This window comes from Phyllobates terribilis, unplaced genomic scaffold (assembly GCF_046119375.1).
Source record: "Phyllobates terribilis strain yellow unplaced genomic scaffold, ASM4611937v1 Scaffold_26__1_contigs__length_17865784, whole genome shotgun sequence".
NCBI lineage: Eukaryota > Metazoa > Chordata > Amphibia > Anura > Dendrobatidae > Phyllobates > Phyllobates terribilis.
Genome location: NW_027362786.1, coordinates 11,017,048 through 11,040,076, shown reverse-complemented (window position 1 = coordinate 11,040,076; position 23,029 = coordinate 11,017,048). Strand labels below are relative to the sequence as shown.

The 23,029-nt window shown below is 44.2% G+C and overlaps 1 protein-coding gene across 1 annotated transcript in view; it reads left to right on the top strand.

Moving 5' to 3' along the window:
- Positions 1 to 325: 325 nt before the first annotated feature.
- The window catches only part of LOC141176477 (mitochondrial fission regulator 2-like), a 58,075-nt gene continuing 35,371 nt past the window's right edge, over positions 326 to 23,029 (top strand). The window contains exons 1-3 of the mRNA XM_073660430.1: positions 326 to 370; positions 419 to 517; positions 20,916 to 21,020. Of these exons, the coding sequence (XP_073516531.1) occupies positions 326 to 370; positions 419 to 517; positions 20,916 to 21,020 (249 nt within the window). The remainder of the gene's footprint in view (positions 371 to 418; positions 518 to 20,915; positions 21,021 to 23,029) is intronic.

Below are 23,029 nucleotides of genomic sequence, written 5' to 3'. Positions count from 1 at the left end.
GTTACAGGTGATGTTAATTACACGAATTAGAGAAGCATCACATGATTTTTCAAACAGTGCCAATACTTTTGTCCACCCCCTTTTTTAGATTTGGTGTGGAATTATATCCAATTTGGCTTTAGGACAATTCTTTTTGTGTTTTTTCATTGAAGACAAATTAAATGAAGAGAATAATACCAAAGAATTTGTGATTGCAATCATTTTCAGGAAGAAACTGAGTATTATCTGACAGAATTGCAGGGGTGCCAATACTTTTGGCCACCACTGTATAGGCGTGAAATTTCCTTTTATAGGACAATCCCTGCACTGATAATTGTCAGCCGCCATGGCTGTATTTCTGATCTTAGTGACTACTGATGATCTCAATATTGTTTGTTTTTGCCCTTTAAAAAGAAAAATTCTATTCTCTTTTTCCCAGCTAGTGCCAGTATGGGAACGGTTTACCCGCAGACGGAGTTTTGTACGTGCTATTGCAAGTCGTCTTCCTCATGTGCTATTTGAAGGAATTGATATGCAGGTATAGTAATGAATGCTTTATCTTTTAATGCCAACATCTAGAAAATTATGGGGGCAATTCATCATTCCTTCAATGCCGTTTCTCTGGTGCCAAAAATTAAAAATAAATTTGAAGCAGGGTGTATTTGTGCAAAAAATGTGGTGACATCTTGCCCGCTCTGGCACTTTGTTAAATAGTGGGGCATGGATAACTTACTGTAATGTACCCCAGATACGTAATGTCACTATATAAGCTGAATTAATTGCAATAGCTAGCAGAATAGGGACCCCCTTTGTGTCTGAGCAAAAGAACCACGTTGCCCGAGCTGGCACATGCATTACACGGGGAAGGGGGTTTAAATGGCCATAGTATAATGCTACACTTACCCATTGGTGGCTACATGCAGCTTCGCACAGTGAAGAAATGTTTCAACAACCAACATAAAAATGTGGCCCTATGTTTTAGCGTCACATCCATGATGGCACAGCAGGTAGGTCCTGGCCAGTGTGGTATTGTTATGTCACATGAAGGTTTGCATGCAGGTACCAGCTTTCAAGAGCTGGGACTGCAGACAGATTTTACAATGCAATGCACGGAAAAATGTAAAGTATTAAAGTTTTTTTAACTTTTTTTTTTTAATATTTAATTTGTGTTTTAATAGTATAAAATAACTAAAATAAAGTTCTGATATTCCCAACCATTAAGTAGTAGGGATAGAGTTGCTGATATTTGCCAAAAAAAACGAATGTAGTGTTAACTGGCATTATGACTGCAGTAAATATGGGGGATCGGCTCCATGTGTCTGACACCCCCCCCCCTTCCTTCTGAGTGTTTGCAAAAGGATAAAGGAGGATGAAGTTTAGGATCACAGTCCAGAGACCTTTAGTTTTTGACCACAATGTTATATCACAGATGATACGATTAGATACATGGCTCTGCAGACTGCATCTCACAAGATAGGATTAGATACATGAACTTTATCACACATAACATTAGGTATATGCAGGGCCGGCTCCAGGTTTTTCTGGGCCCCGGGCGAAAGAGTCTCAGTGGGCCCTTTTAGTGAATATGAATAGCGGTACCAGAGCGCCAATAACAGGGCAAAAATATTAAAAGGACTGATTTATTAATACACACACAACGCGTTTCGGTGGACACAGCCACCTTCATCAGGTGTGACAAGCAGCAAACAATTGATCCTTATATACATTTGACTAGGTATACAATTACTTAAAAGGGGCGGGGCCAGATACAGAGTAATACCTCTATATTAACCCCTTGAGTTCATATATGCTCAATAGAGTAAAAAGGATTGTTATAAAATAATGCCTAATGAAGCATATAGGGTTCTTATAAAAAGGATTCGCTGTACAAAAAAAAACAACATGTGAATCCTATAATCTTAATACTTCATAGGATATATTGTCATCTACCACCCTATATTTTAGATTATATAAAAAAATAATAATAATAATTTTTACATACAACATAAAACAATGCATAAATATAAAGTATAAAATTACAATCAGTTTCTATCATTATAATTAGGAAAAGTAGACGAAGAAAGGAAAGAGAAAAAATAAAAAATAAAAAAAATAAAAAATAAAAAAAAAAAGGAAAGACCCCAGTCGTTAGAGTTTAATTCATCAATAAATTTGGCAGCCTCCACAGTATTTCCCCTCCATATGATAAACAGATCATCTATAAAGCGGCGGTACATAACGATGGGTTTATCGGCGCCGAGGGATTGCGCGATGTGGATAGACTCGAATGCCCCCATATATAGATTTGCATAACTGGGGGCAAACCTCGTCCCCATCGCGCAGCCCCTCAGCTGCCGATACATCACCCCCTCAAAAGAAAATACATTGTTTTCAAGAATGAAAGTTATACCCCTCAATAAAAAATTTTTTTGAGGATCTTGTAAGTTAGGGTCCTCATCTAGGAATATTTTAATTGCCTGTAAACCCAATACATGTGTGATATTGGAATAAAGTGAGCTTATATCGAGTGTAATAAGAAGACAGCCTGGAAGAGGGGGTAATTCTCTCAATAGTCTAATTAAATGTGTAGAATCCTTTAAATGAGAATCTAGGGATAAAACGTACTTCTGTAGAAAAAGATCAATATAGTGGGATAAGTTGGATGTGATAGAATTAATACCAGAAATAATAGGACGTCCAGGGGGATTAAATTTATCTTTATGAATTTTGGGTAAAAAATAAAAATAAGGGACTTTGAATTTTTTAATGTCTAAAAAGGATTTTTCTTTTTTATTGAGGAAGCCAGCTGTAGAGGCCCCTGCTACAAGTCCTTTGTACTCCAAAAAAATGGTTACAGATGGGTCTGCTTCTAATTTCACGTAGTAGTTTGAGTCATCTAAGATTCTGAGGCCCTCCTTGATGTACCAGCCCCTGATCATTATCACAGTCCCCCCTCCCTTATCTGCTCTCTTTATAATTATTTCTTTATTATCCTGAAGGGTTTTTAATGCACATTTCTCCTGGTAGCTCAAGTTGTTCACTTTTTTTGAAATTGGGGGGAATGTCCTAAGGTCCCTCAAAATTAATTGTTGGAAAGTTTCAAGGTGTGAACCTTTGTGATGTAATGGATAGAAATTATTTTTCCCCTTCACATTTACATGAGTGAAAGGGTCCAGTAATGGGGGGCCTGGTATATTAGATTCTTGAATGGAGGGGGATACTGTTGAGCATGAACTAATGGGATGTGATTTTCTCTTATCTTCCAATAGAAAATGTCTTTTTAGTGTCAATTTCCTTATAAATTCATTTAAATCACAGAACAAAGTGAAATTATTAAATGGGACAGCTGGACAGAAAGATAATCCTCGAACTAACAAGGATCGTTCAGCTTCAGATAGCACATAGCTAGAAATATTAAAAATGCCCCCACAACCGATAGGGGTTTCTATCTGCAGGGAATTTGTATTCTGGTTCATTGGCAAGATTTCATTTTCTTTATATTTGGATTGTGTCTCAATTTCGGCATTTGGACTATTTTTGTTGTTGAGGCCTCGGGTTTTTCCACTCCCTCTACATCCCCTAAATTTCTTTTTCGTTTTGGACAACGTCCGGGGACCACGTGAAAAAAATGTGTAATTTTCGTTTTATTAGTTTGGGATGCAACTGCATTCTGTGTTTGAGGATTTATCAAGATACTATTCTCATTCAAAATCGGAGATAATTCCAAGGATGTCGTTCTGTTTATAGGGGGTTTTATGTGGTTCATACCACTTGTTTTATCAGAGGGTCTCCCTTGATTAAAAATATTCAGTGTATCCGCTACCGGGATCTGTCCAGATGACTCCCCAGCAATAGGAGTCTGTATTGCACTAGAAAGCTCTGAGATATTAGATCCACTATGGGATATCTCCTGTGTGTTAATATGTAATGTGAAGTTCAGTTCATCAATATCTGCTACTTGTGTGGAAATAGTAGACGGATTAGCAATAAATTCTACATCTGCTGCTGTTGTGGATAAAATAGGTGGATCAGTAATCAGTATGGAGGGAGGAGTAATTTCCATACACATTCCCTCTATTATAAGGTCATTATTTTTTTCCAAATTAGAATTAAATGCAGTATTTTTCTTGTAATTATTGTTAATGGATAACTTCTTTTTATGAGTCTCATATATTGCTTGTTGTTTTTTATTCATAAAAAACTGTTTTTGAAAACTATTCACTTGTTTTGTATGGTTATCAGTATCATTGCTTAGAATAGGGGATGATGGATTATCCCTAGTTGTTCTCTGCATAGAGATGATGGGAACAGGTGAAATTTGAAGTGGTGATTGGATTTTTTCTTTTTTAGAGTCTTTTATATCTCTTTCATATTTTTTTGCTTTTTTATTTATTAAATCATTTTCAAACTTAGCCAGTCTTAGTTTTACCTCATTATCTGTGGCAAAATATTCCGTAGATGAAGAAAAGAACTCCAAATCCCCTTTAATTTTAGCTATTGTTTCTAAAGCATACATAGCCAGAGTATTCCTTTTATCAATCAACAATCTGATCAGTGTTGTTGAGCAATCAGAAATACACCTGTCCCATCTTTCAGTAAAAACAGTATCCTGAGGAAAGGAGGAGTTGAGATTCATTCTCAATCCCTTAGGTATTATGTTATCCTTAATGTAATGTTCTAAAAACATCGTGTCTACGTGATTAGTTATTTCTATTTTGCTATTATTTTCTAAGTTCAAAAACAGTCCACGTAACCTTTTTTGATCTATATCATTCAGCATAGTTGGATTATTATATATGCATCTGTCGCCATCTTTAAAGTCTTTACTAAGGGCTGTATTGATCAGAGATAATCTAAATTTCTCTCTATTGGTCACATAAAAGTCCATAATGATCCAGCAATTTAGATTTTAAAGTCTTAAACACAGTTCTTATCTGTTGATGATTCTGCAAGGTTTTTCCGTCTCTCGATGTGTAGAACAATCTGGGTCGCCCAATTTGCAGCTCCTGGTCTTGAGGCTAAGCCCCCAGCAATAGCAGACTCAATATGTAAAGAGAGGAGAGAACAAGGCGCAATGGGTGACTCAGTATTGCAATTTGTAGACGGGTGTGGGGATGGCTACTAACCTTATGAAGTTGTGCACCTCTGCACAACCCCAGTGTAAAGCTCCACAAGCTCCGCTCTGTTGGTGGCTGACATCTATTTCCAGCGGCGTTCACAGATCCTGATCTCTCGGTGGTGGATCACGTGGTCAGGTTAGTAGCATGTAAAGCTGAGATGGACGCCCAGCTTCACCAACACCCCAGGCAGCGCTCCGGGGGGGTTAGGGCAGCGCAGCTTGGAAAACCAGGGTAGTAATTTTAATTAAATTGCTCCCACAGGTGAAAAAACAATAGATTAAAGGCAGCTCTACCGCACCCCAACAGGGGGAAAAGGACAATCAGTGAATCTGAATAGCGGTACCAGAGCGCCAATAACAGGGCAAAAATATTAAAAGGACTGGTTTATTAATACACACACAACGCGTTTCGGCGCCGATAAACCCATCGTTATGTACCGCCACTTTATAGATGATCTGTTTATCATATGGAGGGGAAATACTGTGGAGGCTGCCAAATTTATTGATGAATTAAACTCTAACGACTGGGGTCTTTCCTTTACCTCTACCATATCTGAGAGTAATATTCAATATCTTGACCTTCAGATAAATATAGACAATTCAGGTAAAATATCCACATCTACCCACTTTAAGGAAGTGGATGTAAATAGCTATCTTGAATTTGACAGTGGCCATCTACGCAGCTGGATTAGAAATATTCCATACGGTCAATATTGGCGTGTCAGAAAAAATTGTACACATGATTCGGATTTTTTTCTGGAATCTAAGGTTTTACAAAAACGTTTTAGAGCTAAGGGATACCCCCAGAAATTATTAGAGGATGCTTTCTCCAAAACTAGATCCCTATCACAGAACCTGTGTATCAACAAATCCAAGAATACCAGCCAAGAGCCAAACAACGATTTCAGTTTAAATCTGATTACTACTTATGGTAAACCTACGCAAGTGTTATCTAGTTTATTTAAAAAAATACTGGTTCATTTTAAGTAATGATCCAATATTAACTGGTCATTTACCGGAATTTCCTCATGTCATAAATCGGAGGAGTAAAAATCTAGGAAACTATATAGCCCCTAGCAATACAACAATTGGTAGAAGACCGAACCATTCAGTTCCTATTAGCAATAATGGATGTTATAAATGTAATGTCCCTAAATGCTTATGCTGTCAATCCATTGATAACGGAGCCAAAACATTCGTCTCTGCGGTCACTGGAGAGATATATCCCATTCGCTTTAGACATGTCAGTCCTCATATGTGATCTATCTGCTCCAGTGCACCTGCGGCCTGCAATACATTGGCCGCACTATCCAGGAAATGCACTCAAGATTAAATAAACATCGCCAAAATATTAGAAACGGCTTTCCCCTACATAGTGTTTCTAATCATTTCTTAAAAGAACATCAAAAAAATCCTAACAACCTAAAACTAACTATCATTGATCATATAGTTGATACACACCCTGATAGACTAAATCGTCTCATTACACGTGAAAATTATTGGATTTTCAAAATGGGAACCTTATCTCCTGAAGGTTTGAACCTTAATATAGAGAAGACAACTTTTTAAATAATTGTTTTCATATTTTAGCAAATTTATTATATATATCTTTTATATGGAGGAGGAGGGGGGAGGAGAGAGAGAAGGAGGGAAGAGGGGAAAGGAGAGAGGGAGGGGAGGAGGGAGGAGAGAGAGAGGAAGGAGGAAAAATTTAAAGAAAAATTTTTTTTTTTTTTTTTGGGAATTTTTTTTTGGGAATTTTTTTTTTTACTTTTTTATTTATTTTTTTTTATTTTTTTATTTTTTATTTTTTCTCTTTCCTTTCTTCGTCTACTTTTCCTAATTATAATGATAGAAACTGATTGTAATTTTATACTTTATATTTATGCATTGTTTTATGTTGTATGTAAAAATTATTATTATTATTTTTTTATATAATCTAAAATATAGGGTGGTAGATGACAATATATCCTATGAAGTATTAAGATTATAGGATTCACATGTTGTTTTTTTTTGTACAGCGAATCCTTTTTATAAGAACCCCATATGCTTCATTAGGCATTATTTTATAACAATCCTTTTTACTCTATTGAGCATATATGAACTCAAGGGGTTAATATAGAGGTATTACTCTGTATCTGGCCCCGCCCCTTTTAAGTAATTGTATACCTAGTCAAATGTATATAAGGATCAATTGTTTGCTGCTTGTGACACCTGATGAAGGTGGCTGTGTCCACCGAAACGCGTTGTGTGTGTATTAATAAACCAGTCCTTTTAATATTTTTGCCCTGTTATTGGCGCTCTGGTACCGCTATTCATATTCACTGATTGTCCTTTTCCCCCTGTTGGGGTGCGGTAGAGCTGCCTTTAATCTATTGTTTTTTCACCTGTGGGAGCAATTTAATTAAAATTACTACCCTGGTTTTCCAAGCTGCGCTGCCCTAACCCCCCCGGAGCGCTGCCTGGGGTGTTGGTGAAGCTGGGCGTCCATCTCAGCTTTACATGCTACTAACCTGACCACGTGATCCACCACCGAGAGATCAGGATCTGTGAATGCCGCTGGAAATAGATGTCAGCCACCAACAGAGAGGAGCTTGTGGAGCTTTACACTGGGGTTGTGCAGAGGTGCACAACTTCATAAGGTTAGTAGCCATCCCCACACCCGTCTACAAATTGCAATACTGAGTCACCCATTGCGCCTTGTTCTCTCCTCTCTTTACATATTCAGTGGGCCCTTTTAACACATACACGATTCATGATGCACAGATACCGCAGAGAAATATATATATAGTACACAGGGCCCAGCCTGCCACCTCATCCTTCACATATGCAGACATGTGCACACACACGATACGCAGACATATGCACGCACACACACGGTACGCAGACATATGCACGCACACACGGTACGCAGACATATGCACGCACACACGGTACGCAGACATATGCACGCACACACGGTACGGAGACATATGCACGCACACACGGTACGCAGACATATGCACGCACACACGGTACGCAGACATATGCACGCACACACGGTACGGAGACATATGCACGCACACACACGGTACGCAGACATATGCGCGCACACACACGGTACGCAGACATATGCGCGCACACACAGTACGCAGACATATGCGCGCACACACACGGTACGCAGACATATGCACGCACACACGGTATGCAGACATATGCACGCACACACGGTACACAGACATATGCACGCACACACGGTACGCAGACATATGCACGCACACACGGTACAGAGACATATGCACGCACACACGGTACGCAGACATGCACGCACACACGGTACGCAGACATATGCACGCACACACGGTACGCAGACATATGCACGCACACACGGTACGGAGACATATGCACGCACACACGGTACGCAGACATATGCACGCACACACGGTACGGAGACATATGCACGCACACACGGTACGCAGACATATGCACGCACACACACGGTACGCAGACATATGCGCGCACACACACGGTACGCAGACATATGCACGCACACACAGTACGCAGACATATGCACGCACACACACGGTACGCAGACATATGCACGCACACACGGTATGCAGACATATGCACGCACACACGGTACACAGACATATGCACACACACGGTACGCAGACACATGCACGCACACACGGTACACAGATATGTACACATACAGACATACACACATTTTTACACAAATTCTTAAAAACATATATAAAACAGACAAATATATATACACCGTTATACACACTGACATTCACATACATGCACTCACACAGACCCATTACAAATATTTTTAATATGGGGATTGGGGAAGCTTCACTCACCTGTCCCCGGTCCAGTGTCCTGTCCAGCAGATCCTCAGGTATGGGGCAGTGCAGGGCCCCCGGCGTGTCACAGACATCATGGCCCTGGACCATCAGAGGGGCCCACTTGCGGTCGGGTCCGGGTCGCTCCCCCCCATCTGTGCAGGACCTCCGACGGTGCTTGATTGCCGGCACTCCCCCAGACATGGCCGCGCGCTGTGCGGCAGTGTCTGCTAATAATGACAGGAACGACACACAAGCACAATTGAAGGTGCAGTGCCGTCGACCCTTCCGTGTCATTACTAGCAGACACAGCCGCACAGCACGCGGCCATGTCTGGGACTGGGGGAGTGCCGGCAATCAAGCAGCGCCTGCATCACTGAACAGGTGCCGAGGAAGCGGCCAGGGCCCTGACAGTGAGTGGGCGGTGGGCCCCGACAGTGAGTGGGCGGTGGGCCCTTCTGATTTTCCAGGGCCCCGGCACTTGCCCGGGTACGCCGGGTGCTGACGCCGGCCCTGGGTACATGCCTTTGTGGAATGTATGACATGATATGATTACGTACACAGCCCAGCAGACTGTACTACACATGATAGGATTAGGTACACAACTCAGTGGACAATTACTGTGGTCAGTGTAGATGACCACCAGGTGCAGAGCCCCCTCAAGCAAATAGCGCCACTCCTCCAGCGCTAATTTGATGGCCAGCAGTTCTCGATCTCCTATGGAGTAGTTGCGTTCGGACGAGGAGAAGAGCTTGGAGAAGAAGCCGCAGGTCACCATTCGCCCGGACGAGGATTTCTGGGTGAGCACTGCTTCGGCCCCGGAGGAGGAGGCATCAATCTCCAGGAAGAACTGCTTGTTGCAATCCAGACGGTATAGCACAGGAGCGGAGGAGAAAGCTTGTTTAAGGGAGACGAAGGTCTTCTCCTCCTCGGAAGTCCATTTCCTGGGATTTGCTCCTTTACGAGTGCGCGCAGAGATGCGAGCAGTTCGGGAGGAGAAATGAGGAATGAAGAGGTGGTAATAGTTTGCGAAACCCAGGAACCGTTGAATCGCCTTCAACCCCTCCGGTCGGGGCCACTTTAAGACGGCAGACACTGTCTCTGGATCCATCCGCAGTCCGGTCTCGGAGATGATATAACCCAGAAACGGCAGGAAGGTCTGCTCAAAGAGGCATTTCTTGTATTTAGCATACAGGCGATTCTTCCGGAGCCTCAGCAGAACCTGACGAACATCCCTCCGGTGTGAGGGCAGATCCGTGGAGAACACCAAGATATCGTCCAGGTACACCACCACGCAGGAATACAGGAGATCTCGGAAGATGTCGTTAACTACCTCCTGGAAGACGGCTGGAGCATTACAGAGACCGAAGGGCATCACGCGGTATTCGTAGTGACCGTCCCGGGAGTTGAATGCCGTCTTCCACTCGTCTCCCTGGCGAATCCGGACCAGATCGAGCTTGGTGAAAATCTTTGCGCCTTTTAGGCGATCAGACAGCTCCGAGATGAGAGGCAGGGAGTACTTATTTTGATGGTAATCTGGTTTAGACCCCTGTAGTCGATACAAGGACGCAGAGAGCCGTCTTTCTTCTCGACAAAGAAGAATCCTGCTCCAGCTGGAGAGGTGGATTTCTGGATAAATCCCCTAGCAAGATTCTCCTCTATGTACTCAGACATAGCACGGGTCTCGGCCAGCGACAAGGGGTAGATTCGCTCGCGGGGAGGTGAAGCACCAGGTACTAGGTCGATGGGGCAATCATACGGCCTATGAGGTGGTAGTGTCTCCGCTTCCTTTTTGTCAAAGACGCCCGCATAGGACCAGTAGGGAGCCGGCAGGCCAGCTAGGTTAGCTGGATTAGACGGGGGTCAAGCAGGATGAACCATGAGTCCTGTCTGGTTCCGGCATTCCTGACCCAAAAGGATCACTTCACCAGATCTCCAATTCAGGACGGGCTCATGTCTCTGTAACCAGGGCAGACCAAGCAAGAGGAGATGAGAGAGACCGGACAGCACATGAAAGGAGATCTTCTCCGAGTGCAGCATTCCCACCTGAAGAGTTACAGGCTCAGTGTCAAGCCAGATGGTTTCCAGGATAAGCTTCCCATCCACAGAGGAAACCGCCAAAGGTTCAGCCAGATGTATGGTAGGAATCTGATAATGCTCCACAACGGCCTGTTGAATGAGATTCCCAGCGGCTCTGGAATCCAAATAGACAGTATAGAAGAAGCAGGTCTCACCACTGGTGACAGAAACGGACAGAGTCAAGGACGGAGAGGAAGAACTCTTGCCTAGGACGAGCGGTCCTAGACACTGGAGTTTCCCTGTCTCACCGGGCAGGAACGGATCAGATGCTCTATACTGCCACAGTAGAAGCAACGCCCCTCGGCGCGGCGTGTCTCCGGGCGAGACTTGACCATCTTGATTTGGTCACTTTGCATTGGCTCTGGAGAAGACACCCAGGGATGGCTGGTTGAGAGACTGGGTTTTGGGAGGTTGAAGCGAGACGCGGAGGTCTTCTCTCCCAGGTCGTCTCCTTAGCACTCTCCAGAAAACGGATGTCAATCTGGGTAGCTAATGACACCAGGTCGTCCAGGGTGGGAGGTATGTCATGGCCCGCTAGCTCATCCTTGATCCGTCCGGAAAGGCCTTCCCAAAAGGCGAACACCAGTGCCTCATTATTTCAGGCCAGTTCAGATGCGAGGGTATGGAAACGCACGGCATACCGTCCCACAGAGAGACTCCCTTGACGGAGTCAGAGAAGTGAGGAAGCAGTAAAAGATCTTCGTCCAGGTTCATCGAACACCTTCCGGAAAGCCGCGAGGAAGGCCTGGAGATTGGACACCAGAGGATCCCCTCTCTCCCACAGAGGGTTAAGCCATGCCAACGCTTCTCTGGTGAGGTGAGACATGACGAATGCCACCTTGGCCCGGTCGGAGACGAACTGGTGTGCCAGAAGTTCAAAGTGCAGCGTGCATTGATTTATGAAGCCCCTACATAGGACAGGGTCACCATCGAAACATGGAGGCGCAGAAAGCCAGGATCCGAAGCCAGGTGCCATAGCGCCACTGGGTTGAGGTGCTGCCGGAGTGGGTGCCCCTCGGTTAGAGACGGACACAGTCGGGGTGGACAGCATGTCCAGGCGGGAGTTGACTGTCCGCAGATAGAACAGGATAGTTTCCTGTTGGGATCTCTGACGAGAGACCTCCAGGTACAGGTCTGAGAGCGAAGGAGCCTGGGGGCCACCGGATTCCATGGCCTGTGCAAACTGTTACGGATTCGGGTGGTGGAACCTCTGTGCTTTGATGCAAGGAGGGACCAGAGGGGCGTAACTAAGTGCCTACTCGGACCGACCCAGGTCATACGGAGGCTTAGTTGACTCCATGAACCAAGGAGGGACCGGGCAGGTGAACCAGGTTCCACTCTGTGACCAACCTTGTGTGAGAGCAGGTGACTCCCATGGGTCAGGTGACAGAAGCTGACAGGTACAGCGGATAAGCACGGCAGGTAGGCCGGTGGGTGATCCGGGTAGACAAGCAGGTGGGTATGGCAAATAGTCAGACAGGTGCTCCGGGTAAGCAAGCAGGCGGACACGGCAGGTAACCTGGCAGGTGCTCCGGGTAGGCAGGCTTGCGGTGACTGGAACCTGAGGGCTGAGGAGAGTGTTGGTGTGTGACTCAGCGTGGTCTCCAATAAGGCCTTACCCTGGGAGATGGGGGACTCGGAGTCGGGTCCTGTGATGTAGAGATGGGGTGCAGCCGTGGCCCGGACCCGACCCGTACCCAGGGCCGTCACACTAAAACAAAGAGATGGGCTTATCCGGGTTGAGTGGCTGATCTCGACTACGCCACCTGTGGCACCTGGTGAAGGCCACCAGCGCTGCTGCAGTCCGCTGAGGCATGGTGTTATTGCAGCCATGGTTGTTACTACTCCCCACGGGCGGAGCCGGGCCTCAGGGCAGAGGGACAGGATGACAGGGGTAGTAGTCCAGGGGAGTCTAGTGCTGCGTAGTGTGGTGAAGTGCAGAACAAAGAGTCTGGAGGCCATAGGGGTGAACTTCCAAGGCTTTACTCACTAAAGAGATGGCTGTAGGAAGGCGACTCCCTGCTCCTCGCGGAGTCCTGCGGTCACCAGAGACAAAGAGGGTCCGACAACCTCCGAGTAAGTCCAGTGTCAAATCAGGACCCTACACCAGAGTGTTCCTAGACTTCAGACCGGGTCCTTTCCTGTCTGTGTGTAGATAGGCCTTGTCTCCCTCTGAACTCCTCTCAGAAAAAGGGTACGGGTGGCAGCGCCATTCCTTCCGTTACCCGGTGGGATCCTCAGGGCCTACCGGGCTTTCCCGACCAGGACGTGGAGTAGCAAGGTCAGGTGTCGGGGACCGGTTCCCCTCTTGCAGCCGGAATCCCACTGAATAGAACAGGTAGGCGAGGACAGGTGGCGTACTCTGCTCCGTCTGCATCCTCCCTGGGATCCATTTGCTGTGGAGCTACACTCTTAAGCTCCGGGCCTTCTTGGTCATGGTCCTTGACCGGGTTGAGACATCCATTATCTGCAACCTGCCCCTCGACCCAAGGCTAAGGTACGAGGGCTGTGTCTCCGTCCTCTGCAGGCCCACACAGGATCCACGCTCAGGGAGGGAGATCACAATACAAAGACCCAGAACCAAAATGGCTTTTTTTTTATTAAATATGAAATTTACAGTGTCACCAAAATGTGAGTCCTCCATCCTCACCCATTAAATGGTTCCCCTATCTCTTGGTTCCCCAGTCTCCCTGTAACCAGGAGGGCAGCACCTGGTGCAATCTAGTCCCCTCTGGTGGGAGAAGTATGGTGTTGGATGTGAAGGAAGGTTCCTGACCATCGCACTGTTCTTACCCCAGAGGAGAAACATTACACTCCATTAAAGAAATGCAGCATCCTTGTGGTGGTCAAACCCTCAGGGGCGCCACATTGGCACACAAACAACAACCTTGCACAGGCACCTCCATTTTGGAGGAGGTGCTTTAAATAGGGGAAGTCGTCCAGCCATTGGCCGGGGACTCTTTAGGACGGCGCGTGCGCGACCCCTTAAAAAGGGAAGGAGGGCGCGCGCCCTAAGCACAGTGCCTGGGAAGCTGCGCACGGTGCGCACCACAGCAGCAGGGGTGCAGGAAGACACCGGACAGGGACCACGGCGCTGATGGGAACGAAGTCTCTGCCCGGCAGGAGGCAGAGATGCCGATGCTACACTTTGTCCTACCTGCTCGTATTCAGTCATAGGGGTGTGATTCTCACATTCAGTCATGGGCAGCACCGCATTCAGTCACTGCTGAAGCCACCCATGTATTTGAATATTGCAAGGTTGTGTATAGATCGGAGGTGATTTTTTGTGCTCCTCACTTTAGCCACGCCGCTCTAGACGCTTCACTGCTGAGGAGACTAGATCGGAGTTGCTGGAGTGAGGTCCTCAAAAAATCCCCTCTGATGTAGACAGTTCAGCACTGTCACCACTAGACCGATGTAGACAGTTCAGCACTGACACCACTAGATCGGAGTTGATTCAAGGATCCTTATACTCACTGCTGTCTAGTCGCCTCTACTGGCTTTTTAATGTTTTTCTTATGCTTTTTTATGCATTTGCTCATGTGATGTTTGCTCCATTAAAAACAAATCAAAAATGATTTTTTACACTGTTATATAATTTATGTATTTTTACACTGTTATATATTTTATGGATTTGGGCAAAATTCTTTTTTTTCCTGATTAATGAAACTTATATTTTTATTGTTGCTTTATGTAATATAAAAATTCCCCTTATCGCTGATTGTTCAGTTTTGCCAGAATGTGACTTCTCCCATTTGTCCACAGTCCTGTCCGCAGCACCGACATTGTGAAGAGTGGAGGGAGCTCCACGGGGAGAGGCGTAAAAGAGCGCCCCCGACAGTCACCATAATGTACAACATGGAAGTGACAAATTATTACAGGAATGTCTAAGGTCACTGGAGAACTGTTATAATTTATGCCACTTTTGTGCTGTGCATTCTGATGATTCTGTCGGCTGCTCCGTCGCTGGCTGAGACTTGTGGACATACAGGAAAATTTGAATTCTAACAAAACTGAACAATCAGAGCTGTGTGTAATTTTTTATATTACAGAAAGCGATAATAAAAAAACCTCACTTTATTAAAAAAAAAAAATTCACAAAGTGGCTGAGCTTTCTCCCTCTCACAAAAAAAATCACCTCCAATCTAGACACAACCTTGCCGGGAGCAGTATTCAAATACATGGGCAGCGCCAGCAGTGAGTGAATGAGGTGCTGCCCATGACTGAATAGCAGGATCACACCCCTATGACTGAATACGAGCTGGTAAGACAAAGTGTATATAAAGTTCATCATTATGCTACCATCGATTTTAATGCAAAAAGCTTGTTAGTGATGCACATTGCATCACTAACAAAGCAATGGGGGCAGTATACATAGCAACTAGGACGTGACAGGTTCCCTTTAAAATACGACATTTTATTTTGTTTTTAAAAGTAAATTATTATTATGAATTATATAATCATTAATACAAAAATAAAAATTGTGTCACATTCCTTTTAAATAGGACCTTTCACAAATTGAAAACAAACCTGTCCGCAGGATTTTGTAAAGTAAACTTCAGGCAGTGTCATGTTGGGGCTGCTGCACTGATTAAAATGATACCTGAGGTGAAGAAATCCGTCTTGTGGTTCTTGTGTAATCATTGTTTGCAGTTTTGAGTTAATGAGATTCTTGTGCTCTGGGGCGGGACTGTAGGCCGGGTCTTATCCTGATACTCTGGGCCAGATTAGCAAGAACAGATCTGCCCACAGGCCGCCCCAAAGGACAAGTATGTTCTGTATCATAGAGACAGCCAGAAAGAGAGACAGATAGTGGCGGCCTGTAGACAGGGTTTTATCTTGCTGATCTGGCCTAGAGCACCAGGATAAGACCCTGCCTACAGTCCTGCACCAGAGCACGGGCATATCATTAACTAAAAACTGCAAACACTAATTACACAAGAACCACAAGACGGATTTCTTCACCTCAGGTATCATATTAATTAGTGTAACGGCACCAGCATGACAACGCCTGTAGTTTACCGTATATACTCGAGTATAATACGAATTTTTCAGCATTTTCATTCTCTTTAGTAGTGGGCACGATACTAAAGAGAATGAATATTCACTCTTCTTCTCCACACTGCGAGGCAGTGAGAGGGATCATATGCGAGGGACGATATGTGTCTCCTAGGATGTGCATAGAAGCATTTTGAACCCGCTGGAGTGCATGGCAATCACAGACATAGCTGTGGTTGCAGTGCAGGATAAAAGTAAAGTTTGAACTTGGTCAAGCTTTTGGCTAAGTTAGATTTAAGAAAACCCAGCATGGGCTTTTATTCTTGGAGTAGACTACAGGATGACAGTGGGGCGGTCCACTCCCTCCAGCCCGGGTCTTGCATGTGGCTCATGTCCACAGTTCTTATTTAAAAACCTGCAGCAAAGGTTTGGATGTGTCAGTGTTTTGTCTACAAGTTGCAGTGCAGCTGGCTTTGCAATACAGGCCTGTGTGAAGCTGAGCACAGAGCCAAGAGAAGCAAAACTCCTGGCACTCCTCAGCGTGACACGTCGGTGCCGTCGCCCACGGTAACGGGTTTGGAGAAAGACTGTGTTACGACCCAGCTGTGATCAGGAGGATACCGTTTACCTTTACTTTGTGAGTTTGTCAAGAATAAAGACATTTAAGTTAAACTTTACTGGGTCAGTGCCTCATTACCGCACAGTGTGAATACCACCGCAGTACAACGCACATAGTCCCGGTGTGGAGAGGAGTGAACATGCCGGCAGCAGCAGCTCACATCAGCGTCTAAGGGCGCATGGCTGTGACACCATGCGCTGCTCAGATGCTGACATGAGCTGCTGCAGGAGAACAGGACGCAGTGCTGGAGCAGAGGTGAGGAAGGAAGGTGAGTATAAGTGTTTATTTTTTTATGTGTACGGTGATGGGGCCATGCATATTAGGATTGGCGGATGAGGAAACCATACATACTAGGATTGGGGGATGAGGGGGCCATGCATGCTAGGATTGGGGGATGAGGGGACCATGCATACTAGGATTGGGGGATGAGGGGGCCATGCACACTAGGATTGGGGGATGAGAGGGCCATGCATACTAGGATTGGGGGGTGAGGAGGCCATACATACCAGGATTGGGGGATGAGGGGGCCATGCATACTAGGATTGGGGGATGAGGGGGCCATGCATACTAGGATTGGGGGATGAGGGGGCCATGCATACTAGGACTGGGGTATGAGGGGGCCATACATCCCAAGATTGGGGGATGAGGAGGCCATGCATACCAGGATTGGGGGATGAGGAGGCCATGCATACCAGGATTGTGGGATGAGGAGGCCATGCATACCAGGATTGGGGGATGAGGAGGTCATGCATACCAGGATTGGGGGATGAAGGGGCCATGCATACCAGGATTGGGGGATGAAAGGGCCATGCATACCAGGATTGGGGGATGAGGAGGCCATGCATACCAGGATTGGGGGATGAGGAGACCATGCATACCAGGATTGGGGGATGAGAAGGCCATGCATACCAGGATTGGGGGTGAGGGGGCCATGCATACCAGGATTGGGGTTGAGGGGGCCATGCATACCAGGACTGGGGATGAGGGGGCCATGCATACCAGGATGGGGAAATTTACCAGTAGCTGCTACATTTCCCACCCAAGGCTTATACTCGAGTCAATACGTTTTCCCAGGTTTTTTTTTGTAAAATTAGGTGCCACGGCTTATACTTGGGTCGGCTTATACTCGAGTATATACGGTACTTAGCAAAATTCTGCTGACAGGTTCGCTTTAAGCATGATAAACTCTAGATTCCTGCATGTAATGGCAGAAATTTAGATGAAAAAGTTACATTTTATAATTTTTCTTCTTCTGCACTCTGTTGTGGAGATATAGGGTGCCACAATTTCTGGTGCCAATTTTCTTCTCATTCAACTTGACGTTTCATTTTGTTCAACTCTGTGGACATGTACTTTCAACCCACTATGATGCTGTTCAATCATAAAAGGAATAAAATATAGCTTTTATTAAATATAGTTTAAAAAACACACATATGTACATATCCAGCACAGTAGACATGTAAACACATTGTTAGCAAATGTGTCCACAGTCACAGCACAAATACACAAAAACAGAAATGAATGTACCAGCCTATATTGTCTGCATGGATGGAGTAACAGGTTCAGTACAAATGGAAACACGATTATACAGAAATAAATGTACACCAAGACCATATATATCAGAAAACATAATCAAATATTATTAATTACAACAATACAAAAAAAATATAAAACATGTTAAAAATGGGAAACCACAAGATAAGATCCCTATAAACCGCATCGTCACATAGAAAACTATGATACCAGCAGGAGATGGATAAGTTAGACATATGTGGAATTGAGCGATAATCTAGATCATTTTCATGGAAAAGGCTGTTGTTTCATACTTCTGCTGGGATTGTGGCGCCATCTTGTGGTTTCCCATGTTCAACATGTTTTAATAAGTCAAAATGTTTTTGCATTGTTGTAATGAATACAATTTGATATGTATTTTGATATATAATATATGGCTCTGGTATATATTTATTTCTGTATGATTGAATGAAAACATATTGGTGGGTGAACCAACTGGGACCCTAGTTGTCATGGATGACAGAGTGGGCCAAAAAGAGAAGCTGTCAGCACAAAATTGGAATTTAAATTAAAGACATACTTTAGATGGTGCTGTAATATTGATTAAATTGATACCTTTGGTGAAGAAAGCCGCTTTGCTGTTCTTCTTTAAATCACCACGTCAGTGTTTTTTTTTATTACAGCGCTGGAGTGGTGCTTCTAATCTAAGGTCCCTGCCCCCAATCTTATTGTTACCAGCCGCCATCTTCACCTTCTATCAGCGCCGCTCCAGTCGTCTTCTGCGGTTTGTGACCTGCCGGATCGCTCCAGTGTTTGCTGGACAATCCGGAGGTCAATTTTCAATGCAAGATCTTATGACTATTACCTTTTGACTTCCGATCAGTCAGAAGTTGCGGTCACAAGGTGGCGCCGCGGGACTAGAGCAGCGTCGATGAAAGGTGAGGACGACGGCGGGTAAGTATTATACTAGGGTCAGGGACCTTAGATTAGCACTGCAATAATAAAAACCTGCTGGAGTGGTGCTTTAATCCCCATTTGAAGTTTTCTTCTAATCAGATCTCGTTCACAGGGGCTGGACTGTACACTCTGTCTTCTCCTCCCTGTCTGTGATTCCCGGCCCCTCTGGTCTGTGAATAATAGGACCCTGCTTTTTCAGTGACCTTCCTGCTCTTTTTGAAATCTCGCACCATCATTACCATGGGCAGCGAATGCGCAGATTGAGTTTTCAGCTCAATGACATCTTTTAGAGATGACTACATGCGCTGCCCATGGCAATGATAGAGCCATGTTATTGTAGGTCAGCCGGGAACTTAATCTGCGCCTGGGGTAGGGCCTTCCATTGCAAAGACAGTGTGAAATCTCAGCAGAGCAGGAAGGTGACTGAAGAATCACTACTCTGACAACCCCTTCTCCATCACTATGTTTCCCCCAAATATATTAACCCCTTCATGACTGGAGCATTTTCCGTTTTTGCGTTTTCGTTGTTTGCTCCCCTTGTTCCCAGAGCCATAACTTTATTATTTCTCGGTCAATATGGCCGTGTGAGGGCTTATTTTTTGTGGGACAAGTTTTACTTTTGAACGACATCATTGGTTTTATCATATCATGTACTGGAAAACGGGAAAAAAAAATCCAAGTGCTGTGAAATTGCAAAAACAGTGCAATTCCACAGTTTTTTTTTTTTTTTACCACGTTTACTGAATGCTAAAACTGACCTGCCATTATTATTCTCCAGGTCATTACGAGTTCGTAGACACCAAACATGTATAGGGTCTTCTTTATTTAAGTGATGAAAAAAATTTCAAAGTTTGCTAAAAAAAAAAAAAAAAAAAAAGGCACCATTTTCCAAGACCCCTAGTGTCTCCATTTTTTGGGATCTTTGATCGGGTGAGGGCTTATTTTTTGCGCGCCGAGCTGATGCCATTTTGGGGTAGATCCAATGTTTTGATCGCCTGTTATTGCATTTTATTGCAATGTTGCGGCGACCAAAAAAAACCGTAATTCTGGCGTTTAGAATTTTTTTCTTCTTACGCCGTTTACCGATCGGATTAATTTTTTTTCATATTGATCGGGAGATTCTGAACGCGGCAATACCAAATATGTGTACGTGTTTTTTTGTTATTTTTTAATTGTTTTATTTTAAATGGGGCGAAAGGGGGATGATTTAAACTTTTTTATATTTTTTTAACATTATTAAAACTTTTTTTTTTTTTACTTTTTGCTTGCTTCAATAGTCTTCATGGGAAACTAGAAACAGCACTTGCCTGATCGGCTCTGCTACATACAGGCAATGAGCAGATCGCCTCTGTGTAGCACAAATGCTCACTTGCTATGGGCTCATAGCAATCTGGCCATGACCATCACTGGGGTCATGCCAACCAATCGGTGATCCATGATCATGTAAAAGACGCGCTTCTGGCGTGGTTAAATGGCGCTGTCAGAGATTGACAGCAGCATTTAGCTAGTTAACAGACGCGGGTGGATCGCGATTCCACCCGCTGCTGTTGCGGGCACATGTCAGCTGTATGGATGAGGTTGATGATCCGGGGGTTATGACGTGGTGTGTACTATTACGTACCACGTCATAAAGAGGTTAATAACCTCTATACTCACCTCTTGGTGTCGGCATTAGCTCTACCGGGGCTCCTGTAACATAACTTCATTCCCACAGTCCTGACCGAAATGTCATGCCCACTGAGAAGGTCAGAACTGTGCCAGCGTGGTCACTTGACTGTGCCGACTTCTCCCTAACTGTATGTTTTTCTGGCTTATTCCTCTGTAGGGTATCCAAATTTTGGAGCGTAAGACATATGGCTGGACCCGTAGTGTGGTTCAAATTATTGGAACATTACTGCCATTGGAATCGTGCCCTCGACCTCATTTCCAGGTTGGTGCACTTCTAAGTCATGTGAATCCACAGTGTATTAAAATGAACCGGTTGTGTGAAAAACCGCTATTAACCTGCCGATATGGGTTTAATCTGCAGGGAAATAGCATTCTGACCATGTGTTGCCACTGCACTAGGAGCCTGTCTGCCGGGAGGAAATTAACTTTATCCCCCGGAAGCCTCCCGCTTTCAGTCATAGGGGTGTAAACTGTAACAATGCGTGCCCAGGATGGGTTGCATTTTGAAATATGTAAAGGCGGCCATCTTGGATAACTTTTTTGGAAAATCCTTTTAAATGGAACTTATCTGGCCAAATCACTGACTGTGGCCTCCAATGTGAAATCAAGCAGTGATGTCAACACTTGTGAATTATTAGGTAGCATCATTATTCACAGTAGAGGCTTAAAGCGGATCTATTCCTCCTGCTGCTGAGATCTCACACTTCTCAGTACAAGCTGCAGCTGCAAGTCAGGTTGGGTGGAGATTAAACACACTACAGCTTCTGAGCTCTCTAACTCTGTAGGTGGACTCATAAAAATGACCATCCTATTATATCAGTATCATACAGCCATTCTGACCTGTTTCGCTAGGTTTAAGTCATCTATCTAACAATGTATATGATTTGAATTGTGGAATCCGTTGACAGATCCACTGTAAAGAGGACACACCACTCTTTTTTTGCATATACCACTCTTGTTCTCAGTATCTGTCATCACGAATGTCCAAGAGGTTCCAGAAATGAATCTAAAGGTTTGCCATCCCTTATGATTTCATGCCTATACTTGTGGCATCACCACTGTTTGTGGAGCCTTAAAGGGAGTCTGTCGGAAGGATCAACCAACCTAAGCCGTCTATGTGGCGTGTAGGTCATAGAAAGTTGAATACAATGATACCTTCATGTCTGCGATCTGATGTCTTATTCCAGAGAAATTCACATTTTCTTAATATGTAAATGAGCTGTGGGTCGGACGTGGATCTCCCTGAGAATCTGCCTCCAGAGTTTATTGAGCTTATTTTAAATGAAAGGACACATTACCAGTGTGAGAGATGTAGATCAGGAGAGCAGACTGTCAGTCATTACATGTCTCACACTGGTAACAGAACCTTTCATTCAAATTGAGCTCTGGAGTCAGATTCTCCAGGAGATCTATGTTGGGGCCATGATTAAGAGCTCGTGTAGACCGTTGTGCTAACATGTTTTAAATTTTACTTTTTCATGTTTTAATCTACAAATAAATGTGATGTTTTAATGAATTTTGTGGTTGCTGGATTTTCCACTTTTTTTCACAGCTCATTTACATATTAAGAAAAATGTAGATTTCTTTGGAATAAGCCATCAGATCGCAGATATCAAGGTATCAATTTAGTTAGCTTCCTATGACGTACATGCCCATATAGACGGCTTAGGAGGGTTGATCCTACTGACAGATTCCCTTTAAATGGTACAGTGATAAAGTGTAGTTAGATTATATATATATATACACTGTGCAGACCAAAAGTTTGGACACACCTTTTCACTTAAAGATTTTTCTGTATTTTCATGACTTTGAAAATTGTACATTCACACTGAAGGCATCAAAACTATGAATTAACACATTTGGAATTATATACTTAACAAAAAAAGTGTGAAACAACTGAAAATATGTCTTATATTCTAGGTTCTTCAACGTAGCCACCTTTTGCTTTGATGACTGCTTTGCACACTCTTGGCATTCTCTTGATGAGCTTCAAGAGGTAGTCACCGGAAATGATTTTCACTTCACAGGTGTGCCCTGTCAGGTATAATAAGTGGGATTTCTTGCCTTATAAATGGGGTTGGGACCATCAGTTGTATTGTGCAGAAGTCTGATGGATACACAGCTGATAGTCCTACTGAATAAACGGTTAGAATTTGTATTATGGCAAGAAAAAAGCAGCTAAGTAAATAAAAACGAGTGGCCATCATTACTTTAAGAAATGAAGGTTAGTCAGTGCGAAAAATTGGGAAAACTTTGAAAGTGTCCCCAAGT